Genomic DNA, 17,162 nt, shown 5'->3' on the forward strand with positions numbered 1-17,162 from the left:
CAGGCTCAGGCAATCCACTCACCTCAGCCTCCCAAAGGCACGGGATTACAGGCTGAGCCACCGAGCCCGGCTATTATATGATATTTTTCATTTAAACATTTTACGATATGTATTTTCCTGGTCACTAAAACTGTTTCTCAGGCTTCAGTGTCATTGTAAACCCCTGTGACCTGCAAGGTGGATTTTCTTTAGAAAACGTTAAGTGTTCAGAGCACTTCTGTCTCCTCCTGGGGCACATGGTTTTCATTGCTGGGGCCTCTCTCACCACTGTGTTTCATGAACTTGACAGAAGAGACTCTTGGCCCAGCCCAAAGCTGCTCATTTTGTCCTAATTGCAAGTGTTTTATCAAACGACTCCACCAAGGGAATGCAAAATGAATTACTCTAATTGCACCAGAAGCATAATGTGAAGTTTGGATTTCACCTTTTGGCACCTGGGAGACAAAATGTCACTAGCTTTAAATTGCTTTTCCATTTTCCACATAGCTCCGGTTTTTACTGCCAGCAAATACTGCCACTGGGAACAGTGTTGCGGGGGGTCAGCCCCTGCAAGTTTTGGGGAGTCCCTTGGAAGATGTGGTGGCGTCGGCGAATCTGTAGGGATAGATAATAAAAGAAAGAAAGATGGAAGGATAGATATAAAGAGGAAGAAAGAGAAAGAAATAAAGTGGACAACTGCTCAGTGAAATGAGCAGAAGTCGTTTATTGAAAGTTACAGCAGGTATTTATCCCCAAATTTTACACAGGCAGTCTCACAAGTCTTTCACGTGAACACAAAGCCAGGTGCGGGGGGGCATTCCCTACCCACAGATGCTTAGGTGTGAGGAGGAACAAACCCCAAGATTGTCTCGTTGTTCCCTTTGCTAGTTAATGTTTTTCAAAAGCAGTGTAACAATCCTTACTAGTAGTCTAATGATGTTCTGATAATCAATAACTTCTAAAGCTCACTCAATACCCATGACGACTAAATTAAACTCTACCACTTATACAATGCTACAGAAGCTCTTAATTATAGCTTAAGCCAATTTCCTAAAGAATGTGGCCCAGTCCAAAGATCATACTGGGCCCTACAGGATGTGGCCCAGTCTAAGGTCCATGGTGGGCCAACTTTTGGAACAATAGACTACAATCTCTTAACAAAATGGCTATTCCAAAGTCCTATATATCTATCCTAATTTCTATGAAAGTTTTCCAATTCTTAATTCTAATATATAAAACTGATTAGTAGTGGCAAAGCTTCTAAAACCTAAATGTAAACTGTAAATGTACTAAGGCCAAAACTACGATAGTAGAAAATGGAGACAATGAAATTTCTAAAGTTAACTATATTCTTATTAAACCTAAAAATATCATGATTGATTATGCTTGAACTAACATGATTCCTTGATGTAGTATGACCAATTTTACAATACCTTCTATGAATAAAATAAATTCAATTTCTATAATAGGTAGAAAAAAGACCTTACATTAACTGTAGCTAAAGCCGGCCCAAAAGAATGCAGCCCAGTCCAAAGTACACGCTGGGCTCTCAGGAATGTAGCCCAGCCCAAACTCTGTGCTGGGCCACTCTTGATAATCATCTATACCATTGAAAAGCTGAAAACAGCTCTCCATAAGTATATACTAATTCTACAAATATTCTTTTAAATCTTATAAAGAAGCTTGTACCATAAAAAAGGCTCCCAAATGTGACCTGAATTTGAATTATATCTAATACCTAAGCCGAAACCACAGTTTATAGGAAACAGGAACAATGGGTTTCTAGAGTGAGCCATGCCTGTCATAGTCACAGAGCCTTCAGCTTAGGCCAGCAGAGTTCCTTTAGGTTGTTTGTGCTGCATGGCAAAAGGGGGAGGAAAATGGGGTGTACGGCTCCCGAACACATCCTAGCGGTCTCGAAGTCTACGGCCCTCCCTGATCCCTAACGCTCAGTGGGCCTCCGTGGCCGGCTCTCAACACAGTGTGTGTGTGTAAAATGGGCCTATGTGCATTTTCTCACTCATGTGGTATCATTACAAATGGGTGCGTGAGGTGGGTAGGACACCTTGCCTTAGATCCGATTCTGTTGTCTCTGAGCTCTATGATATGAAGCAGGTAACTGAGTAGTCATAACCAGAGGTCAGCAAGTGCGGCCCATGCATTAGACACAGCCTCAACCTGATTTTTGTGTGGTCAGTGAACTAAGAATGGCTTTTACACTTCTGAATGGTCGTTTAAAAAAATGCGACCCCTAAAGCCTAAAGTATTTATTATCTGGATCTTTACAGAAAAAAGTGTTAGTAATATCAGCAGCAGTATGGGCAAACATTTTTAGTTTATATTATATGCCAGACACTGTTCATAGTGCTTTATATGTATTATCTCACTGAATTCTCACAACAACTCTATGGGATAGGTATTATGATCATCTTCATTTTACAGAGGATGATACACCCAGAGAGGGTGAGTAACTTGTGCAAGGCTATACAGCCAGTTAGTGGTATTTTGAACCCAGGCAGTGACTCCACTCCAGATCCAGAATTCATCCACAACTCTGCTGCAACTCACAAGTTGGCTTATGTTTCCACCTGCATAGAGACGGGGACACAGCTCCTTTCACCTGTAATGCTATCTGATTTAATAAACTTCTTAGGGGAACATTTTAATGTCATTACCTGCATTACTGCTATGTTGTCACACAGCAGTACTTTCCAGATTGCTGGTCCAAAACACACATTCCTCAAAAAAGTCCACATATAAAGGGGTTGCCCTGGTCACACAACTGTGAGAAAACTTGCAGATAAGTTTTTTTATTGCAGCAGTATCAGAATTGTTATTATTATTATGAGAATCTCAGCAAGGTGGGGGTTGGGGGGAGGGTATTCTACTATTTCCCAAATAGTTTTTTTCCCTATTAAAAGGACATGAATTAAAATCTTGCAGAACTACTGTTGTACTGAAAAAACAGAACAGCAAATGATGTCATACAGGTGTTATTCAGCCCAATATTTTTGCCAGAAATATCAAAACAATGATATCTAGGCACTCATTTATTCATATTTACCATAAATATTCTACTTACTTTTCCTGTATTCCTGCTGCCACTTCTTTCCTTCTTCTCTCCCCTTCTTTAGTGTGTGTGGGGGATACTTTTCCTTAAAGGATAGAGAGTTAGATAATGAAACTCGCACCCACTGATTTAGGTTCCTTTGAGTAGCTCTTCTATTGAACAGCCCTTTGAGTTTATAGGATTGCCTATTGATTTGATTTGTCCGAACTGACTAGGTTGATGCTGCCTAGTTGAGAGGTAGCCAGAGGCTCCTTGATTGATGATATCTACTTCAGAGACTGAGCAGGTAGCAATCTGCAAGTTGAAATACTATTTACTTTGGCATGACTTCATTTGCCAATATTGTCAACAGGCGCACATCAGAAAGAATGTGGCCTTGGGATTGTAAATAAGGCCATCAGCAAAAGAAACAACTTGATAAACACATCTCACATAGTCAACTGTTCACTTATCCCTTACCACCAGGATTTTGGAAATTTTACAGAGTTGAGACAAAAAAATACGCCCTCAAAAAACTGTTCATTTCAGACTGGCATATAATGCTGCTCTTCATTGCCTCAAAATTTAAAAATGCCTTAATTATCTTAGAGTTCTCTATGTAGATGTCACATACATGTTGCATAAAATTAAACAAAATGTCTCATTTTATTTGTGGGCGATTTCTGGGGTTTATAGGAATGTAGTAGCTCTGTGAATTTTGAGTCACTGAAGAACATAACATGGTCCTTATCTAAAATCAGTAAGCACAGGTAAACATAGGCATTAACGTACTGACTTTGTGTGTGTTTTCTTTCTGATTGGTGTGCATGTAACAGTAGGTTTATTGTAGTAGATGTGGTCACTTGAGACAAGATGCTAGAGATACCACGGACACTGTTACAGGGTGTATACAGAATTGGACTTAGGTAACGCAAGAATCATCTTAGGAATACTAACAAACAAACCCATTTGGTAAGGACATTCGACACCAGCTTCTGAATGATGACCAAGAGCAGCACAGGTGTCCTCTCCTTTCTTGTGACCATTTAGAGGTTCTTTTTGACCTAACTACCCAGTGTTGTCAAGATAGCCAGCCACACTGACAGACTGTTTTGACTATCTGGGAGTGACTAAGCTAATTTTAACTGGGAACATATAAATATTATCCTCGCCCACCCAATTCTATTTTTCACACACAGCCACCCATGCTCAGAGATGGCAGCTTATTTCCTTCTCAAATACTAATTCACCATGCTCTGAAGGTGATTTAAGAATCAGATGGCACTTAATACATTCCTTCTCTTGCATTCATCAACTTCACCCCGTTAGCAGAGAATAGCAGGTGCAAAATTTGTATTATCTGGAAGACATTCAGATTGCATCAAGAAAAAAAAGTGCCCAGTTGCTCTTTTTCTTTCCCTCTCAATTCTTCTTTTTTGGAATTTGAAAACTTTTTGAAAATTATAAATGACTTCCCGAGGGATTTAGAGATTGCTACTGAGTTGTCCTCTTTCCTGACTTTTTGGCAAAACTCCCATTGCTTTTTGGCCAACCAGTTTCAGAAGTAGACTGCTCTAGGTCATTATCATAGACTCGTTAATTTAGCTTGCTATCCTGGGTTTATCAACTGGACTTGTCCAGGGTGGTGGCCGAATTCCCTTACTGTGTAAGAAATTCCTTATGGTCTATTGTCTTGTACTCTTCTTTCCTGCAGCAACAGTTTATGGTGAATTTCAGGTTTCTTTCTCTGGTTTATTCTCACTGTCACCACTGTTGTTGTCTGCCTATTTGCCCTCTTATCCCATGGGCCTATGGGTGTTTCCAACAGTGACACTGACATCTTGTGAGACTAACACTTAGCTACCTGTATTTGTCTCTCTTTCCTAGAGCCAGGTAAAAGCAGTCATCTTAACATGACTTACAAGTTGGCCTGTGATACACAGACATCAGTAGTTCTACTCCTATTTAATTTTAGGATGAGTTTAGTGTCCTAGGTAAGTACACTTAAAGGATAAAATATTGATGCCATGTGTCAAGTCCTGACCAGCCTCTTCACTCTCCGCCTATACCATGAGGTTTTATAATTCCTAGGCCTCAGACTTAGGCCAATTGTCATGGAGACAGAAGATTTGCGGAATGCTGGCCCTCAGCCTCTGCTTACACCTGACACTGTACTGGCTCTAGCCTTGGTCCCCAGGTTTGATGACTGGACATGTGGTGGCCCAAGACTTGTTCTGATCAGCTATCTAGTCCTGGGATGTGGACTTCTGTCTGATTTCTGTACTGAATTATCTAGTAAGAATTCTCCCAAGGAGTCCAGGTCTTCCAGACCAGAACTGTCTCAAGCAGGAGGAGTTGTTACTTCTTTTTTTTTTTTTAAGACGGGAAATATAGTTTATTTAAAAAGTAAATTGGAGAGAGAGAGAAGAGTCATCTCCCCAAGGTAGGGGAGGGGGCCAAAGCTTATGGCAGCCATTGCTCAAAGAGCTACATGGCCAGATCAGAGCTGGCTTCCTCTGGGCTGTCTCCCCGCTGCCTGATGAGATCCTGGAAATCAACAGCTTCTGGATTTCCTGTGGCTGTGAAACATCCTCTTAGCCAGGCTCCCTGTAGTTGCCTGCATTGCTTTTATGCCTGTAGCTTTCTTTAAAATAGATCAGCACATATAGTGGGAGGTAGGGGTGGGGCAGATTTTAACCAAAATTGGGGAATAAGGATTTAAAAATTGGAATACTCACCCTAAGGTGTTTAGTTAGCATTTGAAATAATTTGAATCAAAAGCCTAAAGGTCAATCATCATGTATAAATTATACCTCAATAAAATTAATTAAAAACAAAAACAAGACAAGCCTATTCTTCAGTGGCCACCTACGCATCCTCTTAATGATCTTAATCTCTCATTAGCACCAGATGCTCTGATACTAGCTTACTGCAGTGATTGCTGCATTAGAGACTCCTGGAGGGTTTGTTAAAAGGCAGATTACTGGGCCCCACCCCCCAGAATTGCTGATTCTGTAGGTTTGGGATAGGGCCTAAGAACTGGCATTTCTGATAAGCTCCTGGAGCTAAAGTTGCCAGTCAAGGGACTTGAGAAACACTGGCATGGTGAAGACTGGAACTGGTTTTTTTTTTTTGGTGAACTTCTTTGTGGTATTCAAGATATGCTATTTGTCTAGAAATAACATACATACCCTGCTCCCCTTGCGAGACCAGGGCCTAAGAATCAAGCAAGCCCAAATGCCTACATGACATCTCCTGGAAACTTGTTAGAGATGTAAGTTGTTAGAATCTCACTGCAGGTGCCAAAACTGCTGAATTCAACTCAGTACTTTAACAAACGCCCCATATGATTTCAGTGCACGTGAAAGTTTGAGAAACATTTGCCTAAACCAGATTTAGCTCACATCATCTGGTTCAATGGTCCTCAATTGTAGGTGCACATTAGAATTATCAGCAATGTTTAAAAAGCAGACTGACGGCCCCAGCGCACTCCAATTGTTGTTAGAATCTCTAGAGGTAAGACCCAGGCTTCTGAAATGTCTTACAAACTCCCCAGGTGTCTCCTAATGTACCACTTGTGCTGGGAACTACCAATCTAGTCTCTAAGTGCTATCCACATAGTTTTAACAATGTACCAGCTGGAAATCCCTTCCCCCTAGCCTGCCCTCAAAATTGAATACTGATGATTTAATACCAACGAATACCTCCTAATTGAAGTGAAATTATTTCTTTCATCATGCTTTTATAGACTCATAAGAGAAAAATATGTTGGGGATTTATCTAGTTTCTACTTATTTTAGAATCTGAGCCATTGGCTATATTTCGTGGTAATCTGAAGCTCAAATGCCTTCATAAAACTAAAGTTCTAGTTGAAGATGAAAGTATAGTTACTGCACTGAATAGTATTCAGTCCGGAGATTTGTGAAATGCTACATGTTACCTTCTAAGAACCTTATAAAGTATCTTGTCTTAGACAAGGTTAGATCCTGTGGAAATCTTGAAAAACTGTATAGTTTGCTCCAAGTGCAAAGTTTTGAGTTGGAGTCTCACTTGGTCGCCCAGACTGGAGTGCAGTGGCCGCTCCCAGTCACCGAAGCCTCGCCTGCTGGGCTCCAGCAATACTTCCACCTCAGCCTTCTGAATAGCCGGAATTACAGGCATGCGCTACCACGCCCGGCTGATTTTTTGATTTATTGTAGAGATGAGGTCTCGCTGCCCAGGCGGTTCTCGAACCCGCGGGTTCAGGCAATCCACTCACCTCAGCCTCCCAAAGGCGCGGGATTACAGGCTGAGCCACCAAGCCCGGCTTTCTTATTTCTTGAATGCTCTTTAGTCTCACCAGAACTCACAGTGCCAAGGAGTCAAAAGCTGTATTTCAAAGTATATAACTTCCTCACACATTATTTGAGTAGATGAAAACTAGTTCATAGAGCAATTAGGCTCCTTGAAAGTAACCAATTGAAATATGCCCTGATGTAACTGAACTCAGGCTTGGCTACTTGTTGCTCAAAAGCCAAATTTGAGAGACAAAGATTGGTGTCAGGAGAGCAGGTGTATTCAGGGACCAGCAACCTGAGAGGATGACAGATGAATGTCTCAAAGACCATCGAGTCCCTCAGACCATCAGAGGATTTTTAAAGGGACAAGACCTTGGGCAAAACTATGTGCAGGGGTTGGGAAGCTTCTTTTTTCTTAATGTTTTAAAAAAATCTTTAGCAAAACTTAGTGTACATACTCCCCTTTTTCCCAGAGTTAGTCTCAACAGCTGTATACTTGTTGTTCCTACATTATCTTTTCATATTTCAAAGTTATTCTAGCCTATATGCACGTATGAACAGAGGCCAGAGGGCTCCCCAGTCTAAAATAGTTAGCTATATTAATCTTTTGTCACTGTACTGTTACACTTATTTTTTTCTTATCCCCATTTATTTAAAAAAAAAAAAAGAACCTGCGTGGACCCAGATTTATGTGTTGCAGGTACCAAGAAGTTGCCATGTTTCAAATATTTCAGATGGCCCCCTTTCTAGATTTATTCTCACAACTCAGACATAGGGAAGGTGACAGTCATTGCCTATAGCATCTTGCCCCCTCTCACTTCCACATACAGGAAATGTGAACCCCAATCTCCTGAAGATGTGGAGGTTTGAATTTACATTCTTGTGAACAGATATTTGTTCAACCCAGGGTGGGTGGGATGTGACAAAAACAAAGAGAAACCAGGAATGGTGAGGCTCTTTCAGGGCCATCACTACTAGGATGGATATCCCATCTGAAGTCACTCTAGAAAACTTCAACTCCCTTAGGACACTGCTGTAGTCTGAACATTCGTGTCCCCCCACAATTCCTATGCTGAAATCCTAATCCTAAAGGTGATAGTATTATGGGGTGGGACCTTTGGGAGGTGATTAGGTCATCAGAGAGGAGCCCTCAGGAGTGGGATTAGTGTCCTCATTAAAAATAATAATAATAATAATAATAAAGATATCAGATATCCCCCTTGCACCTTCGACCACATGAGGACATAACCAGAAGGCACTACATATGAACTACAAAGTGGCCTCTTACCAGGTATCGAAATCTGTTGGCACCTTGGTCTCAGACTCCTCAGTCTCCAGAACTGTGAGAAATAAATTTATGTTGTTTGAAGCTACCCAGTATATAATATTTTGTTATTGCAGCCTGAACAGACTCAGCCAGGAACCAAACCCAGATAGTCCCAGATGGGCAATAGAAGGAGACCTCTAAGTTGGAAGGGGTCACTCTTTTAGACCCGTGTTCCTCACACTGTAATGTGCACATGAGTCACCAGGGGGTCTTGCCAAAATGAGGATTCTGATTCAGTGGGTCTGGGACGAGATCTGAGACTCTCCATTCCTAACAAGCTCCCAGGAGATGTTGATGCAGTTAGTCTAGGAGCTCTTTGAGTATTATGGGTTTAGAGCAGTGCAGCTTAAATATGAGCTTGCAAAAAAATCACCTGGAAAGCTGATTAAAACACAGATTCCTATTTGTCATCCTTAAAGACTGATTCAGTAGGTGGGACCTGACTTTGCATTTTAACAAGTGCCCAGGTGATCCTGACGCTGCTGGTACTTGGACTACAGTTTACATAGCAAGTCTCTAGTTAATTTCTGTGCAGACTTGGTTAAGATGCCTTCACCACTTCCACCAGTAGCCTCTTTGAAAACAGAGCCAAATATCAAAATGTTAGAGAGGGTGCTACTGAGTGGTCCCCTTGAAGAAAATTACAGTGCAGACATAGAGAGTGCCACAGGGTCTCTGTTCTTTTTTTCTTTGACAATATGCTTCTTTGACAATGACTAAAAAGAATTCTTCTGGAACCAAATCTAGAAATAATATCGAGATGAAGGATGAACAACTTTGTCTGAAGTGATGCTGGCTGAATATGAACAGGACTAGCTGTTTTAGGATGACACACCTATTTGTGCATAGAAGAAGGTTAGAAGGACCAACAGCAAAATGTTGTCGGTGACTCTCTGTTAAAACAAGTAATGAGCGTTGGGATGATGTCTCCTTTTGCTGTATATTTCTTTGCTTTACATTTTATCTATCTATCTATCTATCTATCTATCTATCTATCTATCTATCTATCTATCTATCTATCTATGTGTTTGTTTGAGTCGGTCTCACTCTGTCTCTCAAGCTGGAGTGCAGTGGCATGATCACGGCTCACCACAGCCTCAACCTCTTGGGCTCAGGCAATTCTTCCATCTCAGCATCTCAATTAGCTGGGACTACAGGTACACACCAGCATGGCCAGCTAATCTTCTGTAGAGACAGGGTCTTGCTACGTTGCCCAGTATAGTCTCGAACTCCTGGGTTCAAGCAATTTTCCCGTCTCAGCCTCCCACAGTGCTGGGATTACAGGCGTGAACCACTGTTCCAGCCTAAATATTGCTTTTATAACTTGGTGGGCTTTGGTGTAAGTTTGTGTGTTTTGGGTTTAGTTTTGTTATATCTATGTCTAAATCTTTTTCATGGGAAAGGGAATATTTTTGTCTATGGCAGTTCTTATATTCTGGAAGCAAATGTGATGGGTAGGGATAAGGTCCATACATTTGCCTTGAAGCTGGACAATGTCTGCACGGTGAAAATAGGCTTAAGGAGTCCAAGAAGAGAAGCCAGAAGTTCCGGGGAGAGAATTAGAGGCAGCTGCTGTTTCTCTCCCTGCCTCTTTAGCACAAGTCTTCAAGAATCTCTGAAGCCCCTTCTTAGAAGGGGTGAAATAATTTTAAGTTAGTCTAGGAAAAGTTGGAAAAGTTTTTTTAAAAATGGGAGAATAGTAACAATTACAACCTGATGAGGAAGCAGGGAAACCTCGCCAGTCTGGACATGAGAACTGACTCCAGGGTCAGGGTCCATGGCACCCAGGCTGCACACATCCACTCAGGGTTACCAGACCAGGAGGAATGCTGCTCAATATTACAGGAGGAACTGCCGCCATTGAGCCAATGAATGTGCTCCAAGGACTTAACACGCACCTCCTGGGCAGTATGTAGATGATTACCATTCAAGCTTATTTTCAGAAATTTAAAAAAACATCTTAAGTCACAGGTTATTGCTTCTATTCATCTGGAAACGGCCAAAGAAGTTGATGGGGATCTAGTTCACGCCTGGCATAACTTTTCAATGAAACTCTAGGGCTCTACTGACACCTGCTGGCATTTCATCAAATGTTAAAAAACAACAGGACAAAAACATTAACATTTTTCCTACAGCCCTTTGACCTTATCAAGCTACGCATACTTCAACTGAATGATAGTAGGATAAACAGTCTGAAGGGACCTTTTTCACATCATGGAGGGAGAAATGAGGGGACATTATTGTGTGAGAATAAATATCCCCAGCATGAAGGGCTGACACAGAGCTCCTGCAGCCTCTCTGCCCTGCACCAGCTGTTCTGTGACCTTGGGCAAGGCCCTTGACCTCACTTTCATTATCAAAAGGAGAAAGAAGGGGCAACCTTCCCTCCCAGTGTCCTTCAGGGCATCTGAGGATTCTGGTGGCATTTCCTACTAACTAAAGCTGGAGCCTGTCACTGGGGTGATGCCCTCAAAGGTCACTGAGTGACCTTTCTGTCACAATAAACAAGATTCTTCACCAAAGTTGTGTTTTCAAAAGATGTATTAAAGTTGTCTAAGCCTCCTCAAAAGACACCATCTCTGTAACTTGTTTCTAAAAACAACTAAATTAATTAGAATGAACAGGAAAAGCTGAGAAGCAGTCTCAGAAATTGTCTACTTTTTTGCCCTAGGAAACTACAGACTTTGTTTTCTGTTTTGGAACATGTAATAAGGCTCCAGGTTGAGAAAAATGCTTCACAGTTAATGCCAGCCCAATTATTTGTGCTTTTTCTGTCTGTTCTTGGGAAACTCTGTGTGGGCCTGTGGTTTGTTAGGCCAATAACAGGATATTTGATCATCTCCAGGGAGTTATAGTCCATATTTAGCCTGACAGAGGAAGTGAGGTCTGACGATTAAAAAAAATTGAGGCATTTCTTTCCTGCTACTATTTCATTTCTTCCTCACCCTTCAGAATCCTGACTTCACATTATGCTTGCTGAGGCTTTTGATGCTGTTTACAGTTTTCAGCAAACAACCTTTGCTAGTTGTAATTGTAAAAGAAAATTTACCAGTTATAGCTCCTAAACCCTTCCTCAGAAAGCTGTTAGGTATGATAGGGGACAGTAGAAACTCTATTAGATTCATACCTATTAGGATGGCTGCCATTAAAAAAAAACAGAAAAGAGCAAGTATTTGTGAGGATGTAAAAAAAGTGGAACTCTTATGCACTGTTGGTAGAAACATAGAAGGGTACAGCAGGCACAGAAAACAGGATGAACGGGAACAGGATGATGGTTCCTCCAAAACTCAAAAATAGAATGACCATATAATCCAGATATTCCACTTCTAGGTATTTATCCATAAGAATTGAAAGCAGGAACTCTGAGTCCTCTGTCTACCAATGTTCATAGTAGCATTATTAATAATAGCCAGGGGGTGGAAGCAACCCAGAGGTCCATCAGAGATTACTAGATAAGCATTAAATGGAATAGTATTCAGTCTTTAAAAGGAAGGAATTCTGACATAGGCTACAACACAGATTAACCTTGAGGACATTATGCTAAGTTAAATGAGTCAGTCACAAAAGGACAGATTCTGTGATTCCACTTACATGAGGTATCTAGAGAAGGCAAAATCAGTCAAAATCATAAAGACAGTCCGGGCTTGATGGCTTGTGCCTGTAACCCCACACTTTGGGAAGCTGAGGTGGGAGGATTACTTAAGCCCAGGAGTTTGAGACCAGCCTGGGCAACATAGTGAGACCTCAGCTCTACAAAAAAACTAGCCAGACCTGGTGGCATACACCTGTCAGTGCCAGCTATCTGTGAGGCTAAGGTGGACATTGTGCTAAGTGAAATAAACCAATCACAAAAGGACAAATTCTGTGATCCCACTTACATGAGGTACCTAGAGAAGTCAAAATCAGTCAAAATCATAAAGACAGTCTGGACTTGATGGCTCATACCTGTAATCCAACACTTTGGGAAGCTGAGGTGGGAGGATTGTTTAAGCCCAGGAGTTCGAGACCAGCCTGGCAACATAGCGAGACCTCATCCCTACATAAAAATTAGCCAGGCCTGGTGGCACACACCTGTCGGTCTCAACTATCTGTGAGTCTGAGGTGGAAATATTGCCTGAGCCCAGAAGGTCGAGGCTGTGGTGAGTCGTGATTGTACCCCTGTACTCCAGCCTGGGCAACAGAACGAGACCCTCCCTCCCCCCTCCCCCACCAAAAAAAAATCATAGCACCTGAAAGTAGAACAGTAACTATCAAGAGTTGGGAGCAGGAGGAATGGAAGTTACTGTTAAATGGGTTTGACATTTCAGTTTTACAAAATGAAAAGAGCTCTGCAAATGGATGGCCATGGTTGCACAACAGTGAGAATGTACTTAATTCCACTGAAATGTTCACTTAAAAATGGTTAAGATGATATATTTTATGTCTCTTTTACCACCATTAAAATTTAAAAATATATTAAATAGCAAAAAGAAAAGCAAAACAGACGCATACTCTGTTAGAACTCAGTTATTACCACCAGCCCTTGCAGAGATTACATTGCCTAACTGTTTTTTTTTGTTGTTGTTGTTGTTTTTTGAGTTGGAGTCTCACTCTGTCGCCCAGACTGGAGTGCAGTGGCTGCTCCCGGCCACTGCAGCCTCGACCTACTGGGCTCCAGCGATCCTTCCGCCTCAGCCTTCCAAGTAGCCGGAATTACAGGCACGCACTACCACGTCCGGCTAATTTTTTGATTTTATTGTAGAGATGAGGTTTTGCCTGCCCAGGCAGGTCTCGAACCCGCGGGCTTGGGCAATCCACTCACCTCAGCCTCCCAAAAGCGCGGGATTACAGGCTGAGCCACCAAGCCCGGCTGCTTAACTGTTTTAAACCTGGTGCTACTCTGCAGTGCTGTCCAGTTGCCCCTTCCATGATGATGGAAGTGTTCCTTATCTGAACTGTCCAATACTGTAGCCATCAACTCAAGCTGACTTTTGAGCACTTGGAATGTGACTAGTACAACTAGGCACTGAATTTTATATTTATGAAATTTAAATTTAAATAGCCATATGTGGCTGATGGCTACCATCCTGGACAGTGCAGATAGAGTTTACATATCTATATTACTGTTTATTTCAAAATATTTTCCCTTCCCAAGCTCTGAGCCATAAACCTATAGTAGTCAGGCTGTAAACTGAAGAAGGTAAAGAATCAGTGTTTATGTGGTAAGGAATCAGTGGGCATGTGGGCCTTAGTTCTGTTTACCCCACGGTATCAATTTGCTACAAAGCATTTTGCCAAGGGTGTGATTCTCTGTGGCATTCATTGGCATCAGTTTTTGGACCCAAGGACAGAGTTGGCCTGAATTCATGAGCTAGCCTTTTCTAGTAAATGCCCTTTTGAGACTCAAATTCCTTACTGCCATGCACAATCTTCCTTCACTTTTCCTTGTAAATCCATGGAGTGATGGTATGAACTCAACTGGGGTACAATTCCTTATACAGAAGTTATGTGAGCACATTGTGATTTACTCTGATTATCCTGGCAATCAAGCAGTGTTTTACTTTTTAAGGCTTTGCTGGAAAACACAGCCAGGTAAGATATGTAACAAATCCTTAGATTAAAAGAACCATGCAATGAAATTGACAAGCCTCCCATATACATTATTCTCTAAAATGGGAATGGCAAGATATGTCATTATGTGTTGTAGAATGTTGGCTAGAAATAACTAAGATTGCCAGCAACTGAGAAACGGCTTACATTTAAACAGGCTGCAAATAGAAAGCTTAACAAGTCAATCAGTGGGCAGCATTCCTTTGTGGCAGACCAGTGTTTAATGGCACTATAGATGACACATTTATCTCCATGGAAAGAATGAAAGCTGTTTATTAAAGAATAAAATATGAGCATGCAAAATGTAGTAGATGGCTATGTGGAGAAGAGTTATGTTTTCATTGCATGGATACAATCTACCACCAATTTGGTTCCAGAGATTTGCTCATCAAGAACATTTTTTCTTTCTCTTTCAGCAATGGATAGAAGGCCTGAGATCAATCATACACAACTTCAGGGCCAACAACGTCAGTCCAATGACATGCCTCAAGAAACAGTGAGTTTTGTTTGCATTGACACTTTGGTCTTGCCAGTTATCAAGCAGATGGTCAGATTAGAAGATCATGGCTAGGTATATGGCCAGGCAAATTCCTGCTTGCCTTTCTCACCATTGCCCCTGACCTTGGAGGAGTTGACCAACATACACCTGTACTTTTCATACCATATATGGGGTGTGAATGATAAACCCCCATCCCAAAACCTGTATGAAAGGAATGGTTGATGACTGACAGATGCTGGAAACTCAGTCACCCTATATCCTCTAGGTCATGGGTACTGGCTGTTAAGTCTCCAAACTGAGGCTTCTGATAGATAGCTCTACATGTCTGGGGCAGTAGCTGGGCACTCAAGCCTCCACTACATGAGACTGAAAATTGGGGAGTGTGACCAAGAGACGTATTTGCAAAAGCACCCATAGCCAGGGTAAAAAGGAAGTACTAGTCCCAGGTATAAAGTTCCCTGTGTAGTACACAATCAAAGATCCAAGGGTATTTCTAAATTTCTTTCTAAAATTCAGTCAATCAAGAGCTGAGTGCAGTGACTCCCTCCTGTAATCTAAGCATTTTGGGAGGCAGAGGCGAGATGATTGCCTGAGCCCAAGAATTCGAGACCAGCCTTGGCAACTTGGTGAGACCTCGTCTCTATAATAAATTTAAGAATTAGCCTGGTGTGGTGGCATGTACTTGTGGTTCCAGCTACTTGGAAGGCTGAGGTGGAAGGATCGCCTGAACACAGCAGGTTGAGGCTACAGTGCCCGTGAGTATGCCACCACACTCCAGCTGGGGTGACAGAGTGAGACTCCAACTGAAAAATAATTAAAAAAATAATAAAATTTAATCAGTCAAGGATTCAGTCAATTAAGGATTCAGTCAAAGATCCAAAGGTACTTCCTGAATGTATTTTTTCCATAAGAGAAGGAATTACCCTAGCTCATTGTATCTAAAATCCAGAGTGGTACTGCAGTGGTAGAGTTTAACCCTACCCAAATTAACCTTTCAAGGTGAAAGTTACCCACATAGAAATCCTGGCCAAAGTCAAGCTTCAGCCTGTTTGGAAAGCAGTGAGCCAGGAAAGTATGGGCCGCCTGCCTTCACAGGGCCGTTGGCAGGCAGTTGTGAAGTGCCACAGGGAACCACATGGAGAAATTGCCAGCATAAGCCATCTCACAAAACCAGGCCCCAACACCAAGAGTGTGCTTGCTTGTGTCCACTTGGCAAAGGGCCAAGCAGGGAGGTCAGTCCTTTAGACACTTTCACATCTTACCTCCTGGTCACTGTGGCAACTGCTTAAGAGTATGATGCTGGGCTGCAACTCCTAGCTCACATGACAGACTCTTAGCCTTCTACCTCACTCTCCTCATCTATGAATCAAAATTACCATTCAGTGGAAGTCAGAAAGCACCCAGGCTAATACTTGGCACATTCAATACTAGTTATCTTAATTTTCATGGTATCCCTCTAATTTCCTTTGTGCCCTCTTCATGGAGGAAAGTTATTTAGGCTTGCATATTCCTGTTTGTTGTGCAGCTGCTTCTTTTTTCCTCTGCAGTTGCTGTGTCATGTGTTCTTAAGGAGAAACCAGTGGATATGTTGATGACTTCAGGCAGTGGTAGTCCTCAAGGTCAAAGACTTGTAGAATGCTCACTTGTTACCTGAGTAACCCATTTATCCGTATCTGGACACCAGATTTTATGGTGTCCTGCTCAGATTCCTTTATGGTGCTGGTGTTCACCTAGCCACCAACTGCTGTGAGGATGAGCTCACCAGGGGCTTAGACCTGTCTGCATCTCCAGAGAACTAACTGCCCTTGCTGAATGAGAGCCTCCATGCCTGGAGAAGCTCCCAGGAAGAAGCTCACAGCCAACAGTGGACTGAAACAGGGTACAAAAGGCCATCCCTCTTACCACCAAGTCTGATTTAAATACATAAGCTTGAACTAAATAAAGCTCCAAACCACAACTTTGCTTAGCTTTTTTCTCTGCCTGGTCTTCTGTCTACTCCTTTCTTCCCCAAAACATCCCCTTAATAAGTAATCACTTGTGCTTCTAGGAAACATAACTTAAGACAAAAACTTTACCAAATCATTGTGTTCTTCAGATTGTTAGAATGAGAAGGGAACCCCCCAAAAGCTGAAATTTTCTTTTGGGGAGCAGACCCCTTGTAGTATAGGTTTCCCTCACTAGGTAAGTGTTCTAGGAACCCATTGGCATCAGCGTGCCAGCTAACGTTGTTGTGAGAGTCTGCATTCAGCTTCAGTGAGGTTTTTTTTCTTTCCCAGATTCTTTTTCTTTTTTTTTTTTTTTATTTGAGTTGGAGCCTCACTCTGTCGCCCAGACTGGAGTGCAGTGGCCGCTCCCGGCCACCACAGCCTCGACCTGCTGGGCTCCGGGTGATCCTTCCGCCTCAGCCTTCCAAGTAGCCGGAATTACAGGCATGCGCTACCA

At 42.0% G+C, this 17,162-nt stretch overlaps 1 protein-coding gene across 4 annotated transcripts in view; it reads left to right on the plus strand.

Annotated features, from left to right (window-relative positions):
• Positions 1 to 17,162, plus strand: part of PLCB4 (phospholipase C beta 4) — a 165,850-nt gene that overhangs the window by 49,003 nt on the left and 99,685 nt on the right. For all 4 annotated transcript variants that reach the window (XM_008058841.1, XM_008058842.1, XM_021712763.1 and 1 more), the window contains exon 5: positions 14,638 to 14,717. In XM_008058841.1, the coding sequence (XP_008057032.1) occupies positions 14,638 to 14,717 (80 nt within the window). The remainder of the gene's footprint in view (positions 1 to 14,637; positions 14,718 to 17,162) is intronic.

Source organism: Carlito syrichta, unplaced genomic scaffold (assembly GCF_000164805.1).
Source record: "Carlito syrichta isolate Samal-C Ts95f unplaced genomic scaffold, Tarsius_syrichta-2.0.1 Scaffold303642, whole genome shotgun sequence".
NCBI lineage: Eukaryota > Metazoa > Chordata > Mammalia > Primates > Tarsiidae > Carlito > Carlito syrichta.